General features: G+C 36.3%; 1 protein-coding gene across 1 annotated transcript in view; it reads right to left on the reverse strand.

Moving 5' to 3' along the window:
* LOC135201001 (uncharacterized) overlaps window positions 1–18,512 on the reverse strand; it is a 49,616-nt gene that overhangs the window by 23,324 nt on the left and 7,780 nt on the right. The window contains 7 exon segments of the mRNA XM_064229811.1: window positions 1,508–1,664; window positions 3,036–3,217; window positions 3,876–3,912; window positions 3,914–4,052; window positions 5,494–5,626; window positions 6,979–7,256; window positions 8,710–8,938. Of these exon segments, the coding sequence (XP_064085881.1) occupies window positions 1,508–1,664; window positions 3,036–3,217; window positions 3,876–3,912; window positions 3,914–4,052; window positions 5,494–5,626; window positions 6,979–7,256; window positions 8,710–8,938 (1,155 nt within the window).

An 18,512-nucleotide genomic window follows, 5' to 3' on the forward strand; every position in this document is an offset into this window, starting at 1 on the left:
GTTACTCTGCCTTGGTGTGAAATCACTAATGGAGATGGTATTGAGGTTTGGAGCCCAATAACCAGTATTTAAAAAAAAAACACTTGAATGAATAAGATAAAGCATTTTGGATTCTTAATGTTCATGGATGTGGTGTGGACGAGAGGAAATGTTGCACAGCTTATTTGTTTAAAAGTGACGAAGCTGCCTGTTTTGGCCGTGAGTGAGGCTAAGGTGAAAGGATGATAAAGTATTTAGCAATGAGGTTAATTTTATATAGGGTAGGTGAAAGTTGTACTATAGTAGATTCGCACGAGCCGTGCCTTTGATGTCTAGGCCAGTCCCTTACGACGCTCCTGATTGGCTATTGATAAGCCAGTCACAGGGCTGGAAACTCTCAGTCTCTCGAGAGAGTTCACATAAGTAGGACGTATGTTCCACCTCTCCTGAGGGATATTTTTGAAAGACGTATCCCTCAGGAGACGCGGAACATACATACTGCTTGTGTGAACCCTCGAGAGAGACAGGGTTTCCAGCCTCGTGAGAGAGACTGAGGGTTTCCAGCCCCGTGACTGGCTTATCAACAGCCAATCAGGAGCGTCATAAGGGACCGGCCTCGACATCAGATTCACGGTTGACATAAATCTACTATAGTGCTTTTGGTAATAGTTTGGTTCCAGGTAGAGAGGTGTGAGGGGTAACATGATTGTTGCTGAAATTCTAAACAGGATTCAGTTGCTATAGTCCATCTAGAGAAACCAACAGCTCGTTTTTTTTTTTTTATTAATTTGCCAGTATCAACAACTCATACTCATATCTATGATTTACACCGATACCCTTCCTGATATACCATAGAGAAACATTTGGATCATTTTGAGACGAAAAATAGACTTTAATCTAGCTTTGAGATGCAGTTTGTGAGCATCACGTGACGAGAGCAGTTATTCTCATTCACTCTGTAACGAAGCCCAAAAGGGTCTTCAATAATTTGAAAATTTGTCGCAAACTTTTTAGTTAACATTTCTTTCTAGGACTGAACATATACATTATGTTATAATATAAGGCTACTTTTATTAGAAATAAAGAAAAGCATTCTAATGAAATATTAGGTTCTCAAGATGAAATATAGCAAAGTGTTCTTATTCAAGATCGTAATGAAAGGTTTGAATCTACTCTTTTCAGTGCAACAAGTACGTAGATATTTTGTGCAAATATAAATGGAAGCTTGAGCAACTGTACGATGCACGTGAAATTGCTATCCTAATGCAGAAGATGTATACACCATTTCCAAAAACGTCAAAATTATAGAAATTCGTAAGGATGAACCAGAGTTAAATTGAATCCGTTTTGTTTAAAAAGACATAGCAGTTTCAGGACACAAAACAGAGAGAGAGAGAGAGAGGGGGGTGCGTGGTGAAAGATTCTGTGTCCACGCTGCCTGTAATAAAAGATGCAAAATGATACAGGCAAAAATTAAAGTATTAGAAGAACGAGAGAGAGAGAGAGAGAGAGAGAGAGAGAGACATACCTGCGTCAATGAACGTATATTCCAGGTTAAATCCGCGAGCCGTTTCGCCATTGCCGCTGAATCTCACAGTGATTTGTGGCCCAGACGAAATCAGGACTGGGGGACGGAAGAGGTTCCCGTTGAAGACGGCCAGGCGCGTATTGTTTGTGTCTTGAATCTGATACAGAGAAATCATCAGAAATTAATACGTAAGGAATCCTACAAATTCATTGTCAATGGACGTTGCACACAAGGCCTAAACACAAAGAAGGGACAAGGATTACGAAATCATTCAGGCTAAGAACACAAAGGAGAGGACGGGCTGTTATTAGAAGCGCCAAGCCAGCGGTCTGTTCTATTGTAAAACAGAGCCGAGACCGAAACTCTCCATAAGTAGCAAATTATCAGTATATAAAGCTAGAGGCATATTGAAAAGCATATTATAAACATATGAAAAACTACCAAATATTTAAGTGCGTGTGTGTGTGTGTTTGTGTGTTCCTTTTCCTGTGAAGTATTTTTAGATGAGACCTGAGCTGCAACCAATCACAGTCGAGTATGCATTTATAAGGATAGCTGCAAATTGAACTATACTCTGTTTTTTTTACATCTGTTCATCCGGACTTTAAATGATATCATATTTCGAATATTAACGGTGTAATTAGCATACAGTAAATTATTAAAACACTTTTCAGTTGTAAATGTACACCAAGATATCCTTTTATTTACCTAAAACTTACACACAGCGTATCTATTTAAAACCCGGGACACAGTGTTACCCTGCACGACCACCACAGGCGGATGGACAGATGAAAAAAAAAAACAGAGTATAGTTGTTTATAGCAAAAATGATCTTGTAAAAACGAAAATCATTAACCAGATTGGTAGCATACTTGTGCATACATCATTCAATGACCAGACCTGGTAGTTTACGAACGTACTTAATCACTGAAATAAGTGACAATCCCTCATATCTTCCATGAAAATACATCATATAACTCTGCGATATGATAATGCGTTCCCCAATAATAGAACAGTACCTAATTTGAAAGTGCAACTATATTCTTCTAAAATCCACAAGTTCTGAGGTTAAAAATACCTCTAAGCTATCCAGCAGACATATTTTTTGAGTAAAATTATCCTTACCTTTCACAAAATAAGTTCTTTGCTTTGAGACTTGTAGTACTACGAAAGGAAAGTCTTTCGTTGGTCTACAGTCTGAAAAAGTACTGTATATATATATATATATATATATATATATATATATATATATATATATATATATATATAGTATATATATATATATATATATATAGTATATATCTACCTATATATATATATATATATAATATATATATATATATATATAGTTATATATTATATATATATATATATATATATATATATATATATATATATATATATATATATATACTTATATATATATATTATATATATATATATATATATATATATATATATATATATATATATAGTATATATACTGAATGCCCTCCCCATGTAAGGAAGAATCACAAAAGCAACTTACCTCAACGAAACTCCAAGGTGAAAGTTGAAAATCAAGGAAGGTGACCTTGATTCGAGCCTTCTCTTCCTTGGCCACGAGGTCATACTCCATCCAGTGTTCCTTGGGGTAAAGCTCGGGGAAGAAAGGCGACCTTATATTTCCTACGGTGCTGTTCATCTTCCCGATGATGCGATACATGTTTCCTGTGGGGACGTTATGAAGAGATTCGTTATCATTGATTAGGAAGCAGAAACATTTGGGGAATATGCTCAGAATTGTACGTAACTGGACGTCATGGCAGAGCCATCAGCTACTTCACTTTATAAAAGAGCAACGTTCAAGGATGATAAATGAGCTAACAGCCGTAATCCAGTATGTTGAAAGTTAATGGCAATCATGCAAATCAAGATATTGATTTGGGAGTTACAAAAAAAAAAGGATTTCTTCTTCAGAACAAAAGAAAAAAGAAGACCGTCATCAGATATGTTGAAAGCTAAACAAATCAAGCAGACCAAGATATTGATTTGGGGAATTGCAGGAAAAAAATTTCATCTGCAGAGCAAAAAAAAAAAAAAAAAAAAAAAAAAAAAAAAAAAACATTTCATCTGCAGCAAAAAAAAAATAAAGAAAAAAAATTCATACTGCAGAGCAAAAAAAAAAAAAAAAAAAAACAGAAGAAACATTTCATCTGCTGAGCAAAAAAATTTCATCTGTAGAGCAAAGAAAAAAAAGAAGACCGGCATCTGATATGTTAGAAGCTAAATCAAGTCATGCAAACCAAGGTATTCATTAGGAAGTTACAGAAAAAAAGTATTTCATTTGCAGAGCAAAAATAAAAGAAGAAGGAAGACTCGAACTTACGTTTGGCAGTGATGCCAATGGCGAGGGCATCTTCGTAGGCCCCTGGTATACAGGAAATCCATCCGGACCTCCTTCGTCAGCGAGGTGAATGCTTCGGGCGTCTCGTCACCCATCGAACAGATGTCCAGTCCTCCGTTGCCTCTGTATGGAGGCTCCCTAAGGCGGAGGTAGTCACATCTGGAAAAAATTAAATTATGTGTGTTTATATATATATATATATATATATATATATATATATATATATATATATATATATATATATATATATATATATATATCTTCTTAGCCGCGAAGATACGTTAATTCAATTGTATTCCACATAGGAAAATGAAAAGGGTTTTTAGAAAATATCCAACAGTTACTTCCTCCCTTTCATTTTCCCATGTGGAATAATAATATGATATAATATATATATATAGTAATATATATATACATATATATATATATATATATATATATATATATATATATATATATATATCTATATATGTGTGTGTGTGTGTGTGTGTGTGTGTGTGTGTGTGTGTGTGTGTGTGTGTGTGTGAGTTAGGTCGTTTTGAATTTATTTAGACTTTGTTTTAACACTTACAGGGACTTTATCATATACTAACAATGTGCCCTCACATGTATTACGATAACCCGCTCACATGAATCATATTTCATGTTTTCCTTAGTTTTAGGTCTTGAGACTATTCGTGGGGATGGAAAAGCGCCTTAAAGTAAAGCTTAAGACTTCAAATTTTATCCCATGTTCTACAATAACAACAACTCCCGCAATAATGATGATTATGATGAATACAGTCAGGCAAATTAAATTTCTTATCCGGCGTCATCTAGAAGTCCACTCCATTAACTTAACGACGAAACTAATTACAGCAAAATTTCGAGCTTTCTGGAATGGACGATCCTGTTCTATTAGGATTTTCGTTCCATAAACTGAATGCGTTTTCCTCAGTGTCGATGTTTAAGGTAAAAACCAGAAGAAAGAAAACGGGATCACGACAACAATAATGATAGATATCAGGAACTCTAAATGTATTTAATTAGTCCTAGCTTATACCCCATTCTTTATAGAGTCAGTTCTTAACTTCTCCTTCCCCTGAATCTAAGGCGATAAACCCTTCTACCAGCCTTTATTTTTCTTAAGACTGAATTTAAGCTTCCTTCATCAGTAGTTCCTAAAGAACTTGTATCCATCAGCTTTATTCACAATTATTCCTTGCACGTGTAATGCGCTTTCTAATCTCACTGACATCTCTACGACTACTACTATTATCTATAATGATATACTCCTAGTCTATCTTGTTTGTCCGCCCCGGGTGGGGACGGGTGACGGCTTAGGTAGGTTATCGGAAGGGTAGGAGAGACATGACACATCCACACCCCTACTGCAAACCTGTTTGCCCGCCCCAGGTAGGGGATTGGTCTGGTAGGGAGTCATGACAGGCAGCTCCGGGTTCCAGCATAGCGTAGCGTGCCATCAAGCTCATTATTATTATAATTAATTAGACACAAGCACGTTCAGGAATGATATCAAAAACAACAAAGTGAAAATTTACTTTGACTCTGTTAAATATATAAGCATTCTTGCCAGCTGACACAGGACGTAAAAGCTTACCTGCAAGATTTATCGTGAGAACAGGAAGGGAGGTTGACTTTTTCAAACGTCAGCTCAAGATGGCAGTCGGGTCGGGTCAGGATCTCAACGCCACACTTCAGCGGCTGGGTCAGCGTAGTGGTCACCTCTGGGGCTGCAATGTTAGGCAACAATACATGTGTCTATGGATATGTATAAACATTGGAAAATCTTACAAACATTTATGTATATATATTATATATATTATATATATATATAAATGTTTAAGATTTTCCAATGTTTTTATACGTATGCGTAGACACATTAATGTGCATTGTGTATTGTTGCCTCTTGTTGCAATGTTAGGTAACAATACACAATGCACATTACATGTGTGTATAGATATGTATAAACATTGGAAAATCTTACAAACATTTACATATATATATATATATATATATATATATATATATATATATATATTTACATCAATAGGTTTCTTGCAGGTATCTTCATATCGACGAAGTTTTTTCTGATTCTTGTTCGTCAATTTCTGGTGGAAAATGCGCAGACTTCCTGCTTCTACTTCGTCGGTATGAAGATGCCTGCAAGAAACTTATTGATGCCACTAAGGCAATTGCTTTTAATGAAAATGGTATATGCCCTAAAAGTATATATATATATATATATATATATATATATATATATATATATATATAATATATATATATATATATATATATATATATATATATGCCACACAAGTCGTAAAAAAAGCTGGAACTTGGGTAATTTTTTACCTGAGGTTTTACATGGATAGGCCAACACCCTAGCACACCAATGACTACTTCACAACTTCTCGACCCATCAGTGACCAGATGGTTAGCCTTTAATTTGAGTGACCCCTTCAGCGTGAATATGATGGAAAGAATCAAGAAATAGATTTCAGACTAACATCCGTAATAACCTTCGGTCCTCAACAGGCGAGGGCGCTGCCAACTAACCAATATAAATCATCAAAGAAGTCGGAACCTGAGTACTTCTGTAGCTGAGATTTTTCCTGCTCAGTTGGGTAAAACTTGCTGGTATGGCATTCTATTGAAAAACCTCACATAGAAATGTATTAAAATCCCGACCTCTTTTACGGCCTCTGTGGGTCCACCTGGTAGTGCCCTTCCTTTCCATATATATATATACTATATAATATATAATATAATATATATAATAATATATTAAATATATATATATAATAAATTTATACATATATATATATTATATATATATATATATATATATATAAATATATATATATATTATATACATATATACATATATGTATATATATATATATATATATATAATATATATATATATCATACGTCTCCTTCAATATGTATACTCCTTTTCATATTTTGACCTCTGTATTAGGAACTATTTGCCCACGCTTGGGCTGCTCCATGGGCAACAGCCCGCTCAGGCGTAAAGTCAGCTTAACCACATACAGCAGAAGGAAAAGTAGATTCTTACCCACTTCCAGATCTTCAGTTTCCTTTACCAAGAGAGGAGATGAAGTTGGAAGACTTCCCTCAGGAGAAGCAGGACTAGGTGATTCTTGGGGAGAAACATGTTCCTCCAGAGTGGGAGTTCGCAGAGGGGTAAGGATGCGCGTCGACTCAGGAGGCGTTACGAACGACGACGTGGGCGCAGTCAGGATGTTCCCGCCCAAGGATGTGAGCGTGATGGAAGTGATGTTACGCCGGTATCGAGGCTCCATGATGACCCCGATTTCTTGGGGACCTTCTCTCCTGCGACGGACATGAGCAGAAATTTCAGTCTGCATAGCAGAGCCAATATTGATTGCTTTTTAGCACCTTCATGGTTCACCACAATGGTATAAACATTAAGAAAAGCAGCTAAGAAATCTCTTGCCTCATGATATTTCTGAAGAACCGTAAGATATTCACAAAAGCATAGTAAATAGTAGGAGATATGTAACTCGATATCACGAATTCTATTTGTGAAAACATATTATCCCCAAACTCTTCTCTCCTTCAGCGACAGTTTAATCTAACTTCAAAACCATAAACGCGGACATATTTTCTTGTCACTGATAATTAGGAAAGAAAAAAGTTAACATGAAGATAAATAAATAAATTTTGAAATGTAGACAAAATGATAAATAAATAATTTTGAAATGTAGACAAAGTGATTATTGTATTTATACTTACATGATAAATTACAGACAGTGTTATTACTATGCACAACTGTTATTGAATCTATTTAATCTCACAAAGATATCAAGATATATAAAAGTACATCAAAAGATTATTGTAATCTTGACAACGTAAAGGTTACATTATACTACTGCTGTATTTTTTTAATTGATTTCCGTTAACTTCCATCATGAGGAAACTTGACTGACGAGATGGACATCGGCTACCAAGCTTTCTTTTGTTTGTTTTTTGTTGTTTTCGTCTCTTCATTAAGGTTCAGGAAATGTTCTGGTACGCGCATTCACTCCCTATAGTAGATTGCTCCATTACAAAAAAAAAAAAAAAAAAAAAAAAAAAAAAATGACGGGGGGAAGGGAAGAAATCTCTTCGGATTTTGCACCTTGACCTTCCAAGGTGATCAACAACTGTCCTTAGATCTAGAGGCACTTAACAAAATTCGAAATTAATTTAATCGGAGTCTACCATTTTTCTTTTATATAAAAAATTTGAAAATTCTTTTATTATAATCGATTTTATATCGTTTCCGAATTCCAAAACACCGTAATCCCCAAAGGTTTCAGAAATGATGACAAGATTATTAGTGAAGGAAAAAAAAAAAATCTAAATATTCAATTACCTGCTCCAGAGAAAAATTGCGAAGTTTAGCAAAACGAGCAAAAACTGGACGGAAAATGTACACCTGATTTTATTTTTATATCAAAAATATACCTTGAAAAAGCAAGCATGTGTAGTTTAGAACTTGAAAACCTTTAATTACTTTGATTAAAAATATCTGGAATTCGTCGATAAGCCAAAGTAAAATAGTTTAATATTAATCTGTCTCCTTTAAGTTTAATCGCATTTCCTAATGCACTTATCAGTTCAAGGTAAAAAATTGTCTCGGATTAAATGCGCCAGTTTCGCTAAGGCTTGAAATTATGAGGAATATTTTTCACGAAGCTTTTGGTAAACTAAAAACGTTCCAAAACTTGTCTTACGCCTAATTGTTTTGCATTTTCCTATCCTTAATGAGTTCGTAGTTCACCTGTGTCTCCTGGGAGCATGATGAAAGGATGCAGAGTTCTTGTTGCCCTGCTGAAGCGCGATATCTGGGAAGGTGGGCAAGGTGACGTTCGTGGCGGTGATGATGGCGTGCGTGTCGGCCTCAAGGTAGTACTTTCTTCCGTTCATCTTCCTGCAAAGGTCGCCGTGCATGACGCTGACGGGGGTTCCCTCCACCGAGAAACACCAGAGGGCGGTGACAGCCATGAAAACTGAAAAGAAACGTTTATTGAAGAAGTGATGAGTTGATTGCTCTTTGCTTATGTCGGCTACAACAACCAAAGACCCCTTAGGGGGGTAGTGCACTGTAGGCATTACTTAAGGTTCTTTGCAACGTCCCTTTGGCCCCTAGCTACAACCCCTTTCGTTCCATTTACTGTACCTCCTTTCATATTCTCTTTCTTCCATCTTACTTTCCACCCTCTCCTAACAATTGCTTCATAGTGCAACTACGAGGTTTTCCTTCTGTTTAACCTATCAACACTTTTTCTGTCTGTTTCCGTTTGAGTGCTGAATGGTCTTATAGATCCCAGTGCTTGGCCTTTGGCTTAATTCCATATTTAATTCAACAACCAAAAAATAAGTCACTAGTTAGTTTCCCCTTGAACTACTGTATTTTCAAAACTACCTGTAATCGCAGTATGGCTGATAATAGTTTGAATCATGGGTGTTCGTTAATTTTGTTATGGTCGTCTGGATTACTGGTAATCGGTCTCAAAGTTTGCTCTGGTTTGAGCTCGTTGTACATTTGGCAACAACACTGAAGCTTGTGACACTCATCACAGGCATTATGTTTCCTTATGATTTGTAAAACTTATATTTTGAGCTTCAAGGTGGTGTTTTTTAGAACAACCACAATGTGGTTCTATGGCTTCTCAACACTTTTGAAGAATTCTTAGGCCGTCCTATGCAAAGAATGGCTAAATGGTGCAACCCCTGTATTTTTGATAGAGTAGGTGCTGGGAAAACGCTGGTATAGTCACAAGAGAGACAATCAAAGAAAAATGAAATCGTGAAAATTTTCACAGTAGCCAAGGAGAACCAGTTATCAAAAATTGGCACTACTCTCAAATGAAATTGGGCCGTCGTCCATCTGCTCGTCATATTATTGTGAGCCAATGGAAAAGCTGATTTGGTCATCTCTACCATTTTTCTGCCACCAACCAGACCCAGAGAGGTTTGCTCTGTAATGCCTCTTTGTCTTTTCACTGGAGATCAGTAAGTTACCTGTAATAGCAAGGGGATGTTTCTTAGTATATTTGCTATGACATTCATCTCCAAATGATGTGGTGGCAGAGCTGAACTGCAAGAAACATCAAAAGAAAAGGAGACGGGAGATTTTGCAGATATAGCGTTGTCTGAAAAATGCATTCAGTAAGTTAACAGAAATAGATTAAAACTATTACCAGTTTTAGGCAATAATTCCTTATACAATACCCCTTTAACTGCCTTAAAATCATAAAGTTTAGTGATAAATTATTCTCCCAAGGTATATAGAAAAGATGACAAAATATCAATGGAATTAGCTATGTCAAAATACATCTTGCTTTATGGAAGTTAAAGTGTATAAGAAAATAAAAGTTTGAGTCAAGATGTTTAGAAAAGATGGGGAGTAAGATTCGTGGTATTTAGGAAGGTGGGAGCACTTCATGTCTTCAAATACTGTCATGATCATAGTAACTGAAGCAATGGAGTGGTACTTGAAAGGATGGCTGTTGCCTCTTTCCTTAAGGATAAGTTAAACCAAGAGAAATGATAAGTGAAGGTTTTGACTAGCAGATGAAAGGTACAGTAAAGCAATAAGGGTAACCCCATTTGTACACTCACTGAGGAATCGTGCAGTGATAAACCATCTAGTTCAGACACCTTTCCTACATCTCCATTATCAGATGAAGCGACCAGAATGCCACAAATGTTGATAGAAGAGAGATATTAAAGGATTATTATAAAAAAATACAAAATACCTGGATGGAGCAGATGAAAGGAAAACGGGTAGAAGCTGATTTGGAGGTGGTGAATTTCTCGGCTGTAGTTGGAAAGATTAGAGCAGATTTGACATTGGATTGAGCTAAAAACACTCAAGTCTATCTTTGTATAACCTGACCAATGAGCTGATTCACAGCTCTCCTAGAGCTGGCCCGAAGGATTAGATATTTTTACGTGGCTAGGAACCAATTGGTTACCTAGCAACGGGACCTACAGCTTATTGTGGGATCCGGACCACATTATTTCGAGAAATTAATTTCTAATCACCAGTAATAAATTCCTCTGATTCCACGTTTGCAGTGCGGTGAATCGAACTCGGACTACCGAATCGGTAGGCGAGCACATAACCCTCTCGTCCAACGAGGAACGAGCTGAAATACTAGGAAGGAATGCGGTAGGTTTTAACTACCAGGTGACAAGGCAGCAATGCATAGGAGACGGCCCATTTACACATTTCCTTGGAAATTGGGTAAGAACACAGTTGAGGTGACTGTCTTATCCTCCAAGATCTAAGTTTTTATGGCATTTTAGAATTACAAAGAGAAGAGTATGCTGAAAAATTAACATGATCTTTTCGTTGACACAAACTTCCAGATCCATCGTTGCAGAAAAGAGGAGAATTGTTGGCCTTGACAAAAATGCATAATCAGCCATTAAAATGAAAGATTTCCCTTCAGCAAGAAATATGGGTGGCAGTAGAAAGGGTATGGTTGAGTTAAACTCTCTTGATCGGAGTGTTGATGAGCAGTGGCAGTTAACTGAAGTATTATAGGTAAAAAAGTTATAAAAAAGAAGGAATTTCGCCTCCCAAAGACTCAGTCCCATGTAGAGAAAATCAAGGACAAAGATTTGTATGTTAGCCAGGTTGTAACTCACAAACTACCAGCGTGGAAGGAATCATTGGTGGAGACGTAAAGAGAGAAATGGCAGCATCAAAGTAACGATGCCAATCTCTAACAGGAAAGAAATTTTATAGAAGTTAAGCATGAGGAAAAGATCAAGAATACTTGAACACAAGGTCATAGACAATCACATATTGGATGCTGATTATTTGTTCCATTTTGTTGATTGAAAAAAGTTCATGGACGAAGCTGCGTTACACTTCTAGGAAGAGAACCATAGCATGGGAATGAGAAAGTATCACTCAGTGGAATGTGGAAAATTTTATAAAAATTGAGGAATTGGAATAAAATTGAAAGAAACAACTTTATCCTGATATCACTAAAGGGCGGAGGTTCAAGAGTGTAGTTACAATTGAGCTAAGTTTATGGTAGGCACCGTCTCTGCTTTTGTAATGGAAGTGTCTGTATAAGTTGTAGTGACAGATTTGAAGAACAGAACCGGGTAAAACATCACTACCTTGAACAGTATGTTGATCAGCCTCCAAGGCAAGTTATTTTCGACAAGTTGAATGTCACAGCTCAGATCCCCGATATCAGAGAGGGTGGAATTATTAAAACACCTAGTGCTACGGTCGCATCAACAATACCCATCTTCAAAAAGCGAATTTTTGGAGGAAATGAGGACGAAAATATGTCCGATTGTTTGGTGAAACCTGTATACGAAAGTGAAGGGAAATTCGTCTTTAGACCATCTGGCATGTTGTAAAAGTGACCCAATTCTCTCTGTAGTAATAGTTTCACGATAATTGCCACCAACAGCTTACAGTCAAATTACCTTTATTCCATTGGAAAAAACATACGCTTCAAAACCACAGAATATATATATATATATATATATATATATATATATATATATATATATATATATATTATATATATGTATATATATATATATATATATATATATATATATATATATATATATACATATATATTTAAAACACATACATATATATATATGTGTGTGTGCGTGTGTGATTATGTTTATATAAAACTTGATATACTTATATTGCACTGTTGGAGTTGATATTCATGTAATAGTATGTATAAATATGTATTTGTTCTATTCCATAAACACTAACTCCCATACTTCCTTACTTTGTTTGTAACTAACCTCAACGTTCTGTTTTGATTTTTCAGTAATGATGCTTTGCTTTCAAACGTCACATAAGAATGAACAACTGTTCTTCAAAACTACGTGAAACTCAACATCCAAACATGGAGTATATATTTGCAGAGAGTAAGCAAAGGATAATACTGGTAAGTGTATCACCGATACACACACACACACACACACACACACACACACTCACACACACACACACACACACACACACACACACACATATATATATATATATATATATATATATATATATATATAATATATATATATATTATATATATAGCCTATATATATGTTAAAGATTTGATACGCTTGATATATATATATATATATATGTATATATATATATATATATATTATATATATATATATATATATATATACATTATGATACGTTTGATACGTAATTGTTGTACATCAAACACCACTGGAACGAAAAGAAAAACGGTTGTAGATGCTGACCGGTGTCGAATTTTTTAGCTAAGTCATTTTCAGGGAACTGATACAAAGTGGGGGAAATTCAAGACAGCATCTGATAGTGGTTTTCAAGCTTTTTTGGCCCAAGCATCCTTTCATCATATGTTAGAATGTCATTCTCACACCCTTTCCAAAATTGTCTGCCTCAAAAGGAGATTTCAAATAATATGCAACAAAATACTGACACAAACACCCAACCTAGCAGAGAGATAGCACGGCGGGACCTCTCAGTAGTGTAGACAGATGCATTTTGTGTGATCCTAGAGCCAGTTTGAGCCTGCCAACCTGTGGTCACAATTCAACCAGCCCCCCTCGCCCCAACCTTTGAAATTCGCCCCTTTGGAGGATATTCCCCTTGGCTGAGAACCACTGGTACATAAGAACATACTGTCCTCATGAGTGACAGTTCGACTTCTTCCACTCTGTCATCTACTCTGCTCAAAATTAAACTTCTTCCATATTTGTTTTGAAATTAACAGATCAAGTTTATGCATGAATAGACTGATATTCATGTCCTTGTTGAAACTATTCTTTATAAAACTGAATGATGTTTCTTTCTAGTGTATTATCAGAACGAAACATCATTCAGTTTAATAAAGAATAGCTTCAACAAGAACATGAATATCAGTCAATTCAGTTCTTGCTGAAACTATTCTTTATAAAACTGAATGATGTTTCTTTCTATATAGTGTATTACTGAAAAACCATCTTCCTTGCCATTGTCCAGGTGATTGTACAAAAATTCCTCTGTTCATTTGTTCATGTCTGGCACAACTTTTATCCTGTTCTATTCTCTCTCGAGTATTTTTCCAGTTTAACCACTTTAAAAGGTACCACAAGACTTGCTTGGTATTCGCTATCCACATCATTAGTAATGTCAGGAGAGCTCTTTAAACATACATGTTTCATTGTTTTATCGTTCTTAAATGGTAGGCTAACTACAAAATTCGTAAGTAGATGCGAATGCCTTCAAAACTATTGTCATAATGCAGTGCAAGTAGGTTTTTTGTGTTATAAGTTTCTTTTTGGTTATAAAATGTCTTTTTGGTCGCTCTCCAATAAAGATTAGACTATATTTTCATTTCATGCCTATTTTCAAAATGATATGTATTTCATCATCAGTATATCCATGGCTACATATATGTAACCCTCTTAAATACATGGATGTGAACACATTTCTTAACTTTATTGCTGTGACAAAAATAAAAATGAACACAGGCAGAAATATTGGTGGGTGTTCTGCAGACATTGTAATTAAACCCTTAGAAAAGGCACCTTAATAGATATATGGCCTGTGCCTTAGTCTATGGATTGAACTTCGCTTTATCATTGATCATTGAATCCAGTTTTGTAAGAGAAAGCTTCCCTAAGAACTTGACTATCAGTCATGGCATGATCCATTAATTTCAAAAGAAATGCTTAGAAATGTAATTCTAAGGAAGGTGGCTGAGAGATCTGTAAAGGGGAAATGGCCTCCAGCGAGATAATCGGATTTGTACAAAGCTGACCCGTCACTATGAGGGTGAGGCTCCGCCTACAAAACAAAAGTCAGGCGCAATTACTTGGTTTCCGATCGTCTGACGCACGCAGGTGGTATCTTGCAAGTATATACCACTTTGTACCAGTCCTCTGAGCATGGCTTAGCAATGGCAAGCCAAACCCGGTTGGGATTTACGACTGTTTTTCATTTTTCCTAATTACGTTTGATATATATATATATATATATATATATATATATATATATATATATATATATATATATATATATATATATAGTTCATGTAGCACGAAAGTCCGCGTGCTTGATAATATCATAAAAACCACGTAAAATATATATATATATATTATATTATATATATATATATATATATATATATATATATATATATATATATATATAGAAAAAAAAATAGAGAGAGAGAGAGACGAGAGAGAGAGAGAGAAGAGGAAGGATTAGAGAGAGAGAGAGAGAGAGACTAGAAGTTTCGAATGTCATTGACTGGCAGGTAGCTACACGTGAGAAATTGTCGTATGCGCACGAAAGTACAAAGAAAGACTACAAATGTTTTATCCTGAGACTACTGGTAAGACTAAGCGTGGCGGGACAAAGAGTTCTAATAATTGAGTATATAATATGTGGAGAAACAAATCCACATTTATGTATAGTTTTACATATAGTTAGAAGTAAATCTGTATAGAAAGCTTTCGCGGAGTTGCGCGATTCCCCTTTTCAAGGAGATTGATAAAAGCAATCGTACATTTTCCGAAAGTTCTCTTATAGATTTATATCTGTAAATGTATGTAGTACATATCCATAACTACGAATTTGTTTCTCCATTTCAAGGATCATGCTACTTTTATTGAGGATATATTCCAGAAATGGAAAACTATGATAGTGAAAGGTCTTTTTTAGTTTTCGAGATGGCTTTTACCGTCTGTCCGACCTCAGATTTTGAAAAATACCAAGGTTAGAGGGCTGCAAATTGGTACGTTGATCATCCACGCTCCAATCATCAAGCATGCCAAATTGCAGCCCTCTAGTTTCAATGGTTTTTGTTTTATTTAAGATTAAAGTTAGCCATGATTGGGCGTCCGGCATCGCTATTAGCCAGGCTATCACTGGGTCATGGCTAAAAGTTTCATGGGCCGCGGCTCATGAAACTGTTTTCGGTGTCCTTGATTATTATACGCTGTACAGAAAACTTCGGCGCATTTGTTGCTTGTTTACTGGACTTTCATCGTCTCCATATAAGAAGATTCATGATACTTTCGACCAAGGAAATGATTAGGAATAAGCCCGTTACATGACGTTTGTTAGAATAGATAGAAGAGCTTCTTCTTCTTCCCAGCTCTATCCCTATTCGGGGTCGCCGTTTTTAATGAGTCTCTTCCATCTACCTCTGTCCTGTGTCATTTCCTCCCATACTCCCTTCTCCCTCATATTATCATGTCTAATGCAATCTCTCCTCCACCTGGTCTTAGGTCTTCCTCTCCTTCGTGTTCCATCCACCTCCACGTCCATCACTTCTCTTGCCATGTGTTGCTCTTCTCTTCTCATCAGGTGGCCATACCATCTTAACCTTGCCTCTTGCACTTTCTTTGATGGAAGAGCAATTTGATGAAAGTATTCATTGTAAGCAAAAGTTTGGGTACATGTAAGCTGGAGAGGATGAGATGAGAGAGGTGGCCGTAAATTAATGAATTGTGGGCTGAGGTCAAAGACAGAGGTAGGATTAGTTGATGAAAAGTACGCTGAATAATTCTGTGGGAAAGTGTCTTGAGAAATAAAAACAGCAAATGGTGCAGTGGAAGAGAAATGTTAATTACATTTGCGCCCGTATGACTGATAGATTACGTGACGGCATACACATGAATGGATAGAGTAGTAAAAAAAATAGATATAATGGCGGGTAAAATGTGAAAAAGAAAGCCAGGGAAAATAAAAAGGAAATGGATATAAAGAAGGGTAAAATGTGAAAAAGAAAGCCAGGGAAAATAAAAAGTAAATGGATATAAAGAAGGGTAAAATGGGAAAAAGAAAGCCAGGGAAAATAGAAATTATAGAGGGTAAAATGTGAAAAAGAAAGCCAGGGAAAATAAAAAAGAAGATGGATATAAGGAAGGGTAAAATGTATAACAGAAAGCCATGGAAAATAGAAATAAAGGAGGGTAAAATGTGAAAAAGCCAGGGAAAATAAAAAGAAAATGGATATAAAGAGAAAGTAGAATGTGGACAAGAAATTCAGAGAAAATAAAAAGTTGTCCTGTATTGGTGGAAATGAAAAGAAAAAGTTTCCAGGTGAAAAAGAAGTTCATGGAAATTAAAAGGTTGTCCTTTACAGGTGCAAATGCAAAGAAAAAGTTTGATGAACACATGGACAGATGCGAATGGGGAGATGGTAACAGGGTTAGTAGAGTTTCTTGAAAAGTTAGGTATAGAGGATAGAGGAGAGTCAGAACAGAATGATGCATGAGAGAAAACAGGTGTTAAAAAGTATAAAATTATCTTTTAAAGTGACTGCTCAGGAGGTCGATTAAGAAACTGAAAAATGAGACTAGTTATTGATGAAAACAAGCATCTTACAATAATAGGCGTAATGTCTGTCCGTCCGTTTGTCATTCGATCACGGCCAAACGGCTGGTCCGATGGGCATGAAACTTGGCTGGTATATAGTGGGGACCCCTAAGATGGTTTATAATGGGGTTTCATCCTACCTCTACCCCCCTCCGAGGGGGATGTGGGTGAGAAGGGATTCCCTGAAATGGGGCTGGTTCTGTCCGTAGACTTAGTTACTTTACGAATTTTCATACATAATTTCTGTATACATATTTTTTCTAGTATATACAGTGGCGATAGTGCAACTAAATTGCTGTCCTGGATTTGACATCTATTTCTGAAGGAGGAGAGAAAAAAAAAGTTCCCGTTGGACGAGTCGGTTACGTGCTCGATTACCGATCTCAGGGTCCGTCTTCGATCCTTCACTCTGGCCACGCGAAATCGGAGGGATTTACTTCTAGTGATAGAAATTAATTTCTTGTTGTGGTTCGCATCCCACAATAAGCTGTAGGTCCCGTTGCTAATTAACCAACTGGTTACTAGCTGTTGATCAGCTCGGTGGTCTGGTAAAACTAAGATATACTTATACTTCAAAAAGAAAAAAAAAGATAATTGATCCATCATATAAAGGTGAAGATGAAAGAGAAAAATGAAAGACTTTAGGTGCATGACGTTACTTAGTATGCCAGGGAAGTTATAAAGGAGGATTTTGATGGAAAAAGTCAGTCAAATAACAGAAGGACTGATAGAGAAAGGGAGAGGTTTATGGATAAAGCCCTTGCTATGAGTCAGTCATGTCAGGAGCTTGAAAATGACGGGAAAAGCAGGTGTGAAGCATATAGGACCTAGAAAAAGCGTAATGCAGATACATTAGAAGAGCAATTTGAGGGCGTTGAGTATATATAGTACAGAAGATCAGTTACAGCCTTTGTTAGAATACGTAGACGGGAGAGTGAGTGGCTTAGTCTCGATGACAATTCAACATCTTTATGAATGGAGTCATATGAGATGACAGTGATAGGGCGTTAGATGTAGGTGCAGATGTGTGAAATAAGGCTCTGAGTTAAGAATGGAATGTGGAGCGGATGACGTATGCAGATGATAAAGTTCTGATTTGGGATAGTTAAGGGAAAAAAAAAAAGGTGCCTCGGGGTCGTGGTCGGTATGGTGTTGGCGTGCCACCTCGGTGGCCGCGAGTTCAGTTCTCGGGCATTCCATTGAGGAGTGAGAGATGTGTA

Source organism: Macrobrachium nipponense, chromosome 27 (genome assembly GCF_015104395.2).
Source record: "Macrobrachium nipponense isolate FS-2020 chromosome 27, ASM1510439v2, whole genome shotgun sequence".
Classification (NCBI taxonomy): Eukaryota; Metazoa; Arthropoda; class Malacostraca; order Decapoda; family Palaemonidae; genus Macrobrachium; species Macrobrachium nipponense.